The following is a 2,677-nucleotide window of genomic DNA, read 5'->3' as shown; positions in this document are numbered from 1 at the left end:
TGCTACATGGCCATCCCTGGAAGAAGAGAGGTCTGGAAAGATAAGCATTTCATATTGGGCATATTTGGCAAATGAGGTTCTGTTAGTAAGGGACAGTGGAAGAATGGACATTGGGCAGACAACCAGCACAGTTTGCCTCAGTGGGTATAGGAAGACCAGTGATTTGGGCCATAGCATAGTTGATCAGAGTCACTTCAGCTGACTTGATGATTTGTACCAATCACAGACATCAGATAAAGCATCCAGACACTTTATGACTCATACTGTCTTTTACAATCATCTGAGTGATTATCTTTACTGTGGCCTTAACCGGTTATTATAGTGGCTCTTTTATTTTTTCATTTTGATTGAGAGCTACTGACCCACATGGATGGGAGTTGGGAAGTTAATAAAGGACAGCATAGGTTGCTTCCTCTCCTGGGAAGATATGGTGAAGGGTGGCAGAGAAACATCTATGACATTCAACAGCATTTTCCAGTAGCTTTGTTGGGATAGAGAGGCTTAACCTGCCTACCAAGATTGCAAACTTCTAGAAGGCAAGGTTCATTTCTTCTACTCCTTTATAACCTCCGCAGGGGTTAACACAGAGGAGGTACTCAAGCTTTGTTCACTGACATGTAAATCTGATAAAGGCAGTTTACTCAGAAAATAGGAGTTTCAACTTACGAACAACTCATCAACTACTGTTAATATTTCAACTCACTTCATCAAGATCAGTGACTTCAAGGGATAAAAGTTACATACCCATAAATCCACCTCCTATGTGAAACTCTTGGGAAAAATTTCTACTTTTGTCAATGTTTTTCAAATTCCAATTTGGTGTTTACAGAATATTAATTTAGGGAAAGAACTCTTCCGTCATTTAATCTTGTCCACTACCACCACCCTTCATCCCCATTTTTTTTTTTAAATTTTTGATGAGAAAACTGAGACTCAGATTAGTGGCATGTCTACCAACAGGGTTTGCGTGTGTGACTTTGATGTTTTTTCTTTGTTTGTATTTAATCCACACAACTTCTACCTTATACTTAGAACTCTTTTTTTTCCTATAATCTTCAAATACTTCTGTGAAGAGGACCATCCAACACTGATACAGCATTAAAAGGAAGCAGCAGCAATTTTTTGGCCTGATTTTTATACAATTTTTAGCACTAAATTATAAACATACTTTCAAAGCAATTGATCCTTTAGGATTATAAAGTCTATATTTGCTTCCAAAAGGAAAATGCTTTCTGAAAATTGTTTTTGACAAAAACAACAATTGTTCCCACTTCCATAGGTGAGAGAAGTTTAAAAAACTTTATTTTCTGGAGAAGTAGTGTGGTGTGCGGCAGTAGAAAAAGGGGTGGTTTGCATTTTCTCTTGCTGACGCACTATATTGCTGTGAACCATTACACATAAAGAATAGTGGTAATTCATTTGTCTGAGCTCTTTCCACAGAATGCAACTTTCTCTCAATGATACATTTCTCATTCATCATAGAGAGGCAGTGTGACTTATTGGAAAGACCATGGATTTGGTGTCAAAGAGACCTGAATTTGAACCACTGGTATGCCACATACTAGCTCTATGATCTCGGACAAGTCATTGATATTTTTGATACTTTCTACAATATGGGGACAATAACTCATACAATTGTTGTGAGGACTACATTTAGCATGACCGTTTACTCCCACTCTTCTATTTTGTGTTTGCTTTGTACAGAGGGAAAAATTCATAAAACTACTGGACCAGTTGCATAACTCTTTAAGGATTGACCTGTCAAAGTATAGGGTATGTACAAAATTATTTGCCTAAAGGTAAATTCTTGTGTTTGGTCCAGATGATTTTTTGTCATATTGTAAAAATTACTCACTTTGTAGTGGAAAAGGAAAAATGCTGATCTCGGGTCCTGTCATACTAGAAGTCATCCAGCACATCTTCGTTATTTAGGTATTTGCCTGACATAAGTCTACAATGTTCATGTGTGTGTGTGCAAGCGTGTATGTGTGGTGTAGAGCTTTAATTTTATAATTTTTTGAATAGTCATCAGATTTAGTGAACCTCAACTAATCTGTGAAGTAGACATGTGACCCAGTCCTCTTTTTGAAAGTTCACCCCTTGTTGCTGAAGTACTCTGCTGATATTTCCCCAGCATCTGAGATGCCTACTGGGATTTACTGGTTAATGTTCCCCTCCTAGATCAGTACAATGTGCTCTTTCAAAGCTGTCCAGAGTTCATTGTCAGCAATTCTATATTTCACCCCCAGGTGAAACACCTATACAAACATGCAGATATGTTCACATAATATGTGCATAAATATACACACATATAATTTTAGTTGCAAAGTATTTTGGTTTCAGAAAATTTAGTTACACATTTTAGTTACAAAAAATCTATAGTCATAACTATATTCATTCTTTAACAATTTATCCTGAACATCTCCTCTTATTTGCACATGTGTATCCCTCCTGCATTCATTTTTAATTAGTCTCTTATGAACAGATACTTTAATTTCATATTTGTGGAAATTATATTAACAAATTTTGTCAAACTCACATTTAATGTTGGAACTGGAGCCAACATGAAACAAGAAGTGCCATACCAGCCATTAAAAAAGATATTTGGGCCGAGCGCGTGGCGCACTCGGGAGAGTGCGGCGCTGGGAGCGCAGCAGCGCTCCCGCCGCGGGTTCAG

The 2,677-nt window shown here is 37.5% G+C and overlaps 1 protein-coding gene across 1 annotated transcript in view; it reads left to right on the top strand.

Annotated features, from left to right (window-relative positions):
- LOC103605151 (protein unc-13 homolog C-like) overlaps positions 1-2,677 on the top strand; it is a gene marked incomplete at its 3' end in the record, with an annotated part of 212,770 nt that overhangs the window by 202,715 nt on the left and 7,378 nt on the right. The window contains exon 12 of the mRNA XM_008589736.1: positions 1,705-1,773. Coding sequence (XP_008587958.1) covers positions 1,705-1,773 — 69 coding nt within the window. The remainder of the gene's footprint in view (positions 1-1,704; positions 1,774-2,677) is intronic.

The sequence above is a fragment of the Galeopterus variegatus genome, unplaced genomic scaffold (genome assembly GCF_000696425.1).
Source record: "Galeopterus variegatus unplaced genomic scaffold, G_variegatus-3.0.2 Scaffold5626, whole genome shotgun sequence".
Taxonomy (NCBI): domain Eukaryota; kingdom Metazoa; phylum Chordata; class Mammalia; order Dermoptera; family Cynocephalidae; genus Galeopterus; species Galeopterus variegatus.
The sequence above is the reverse complement of the archived record's forward strand: the minus strand, read 5'-3'. Positions and strand labels throughout refer to the sequence as shown.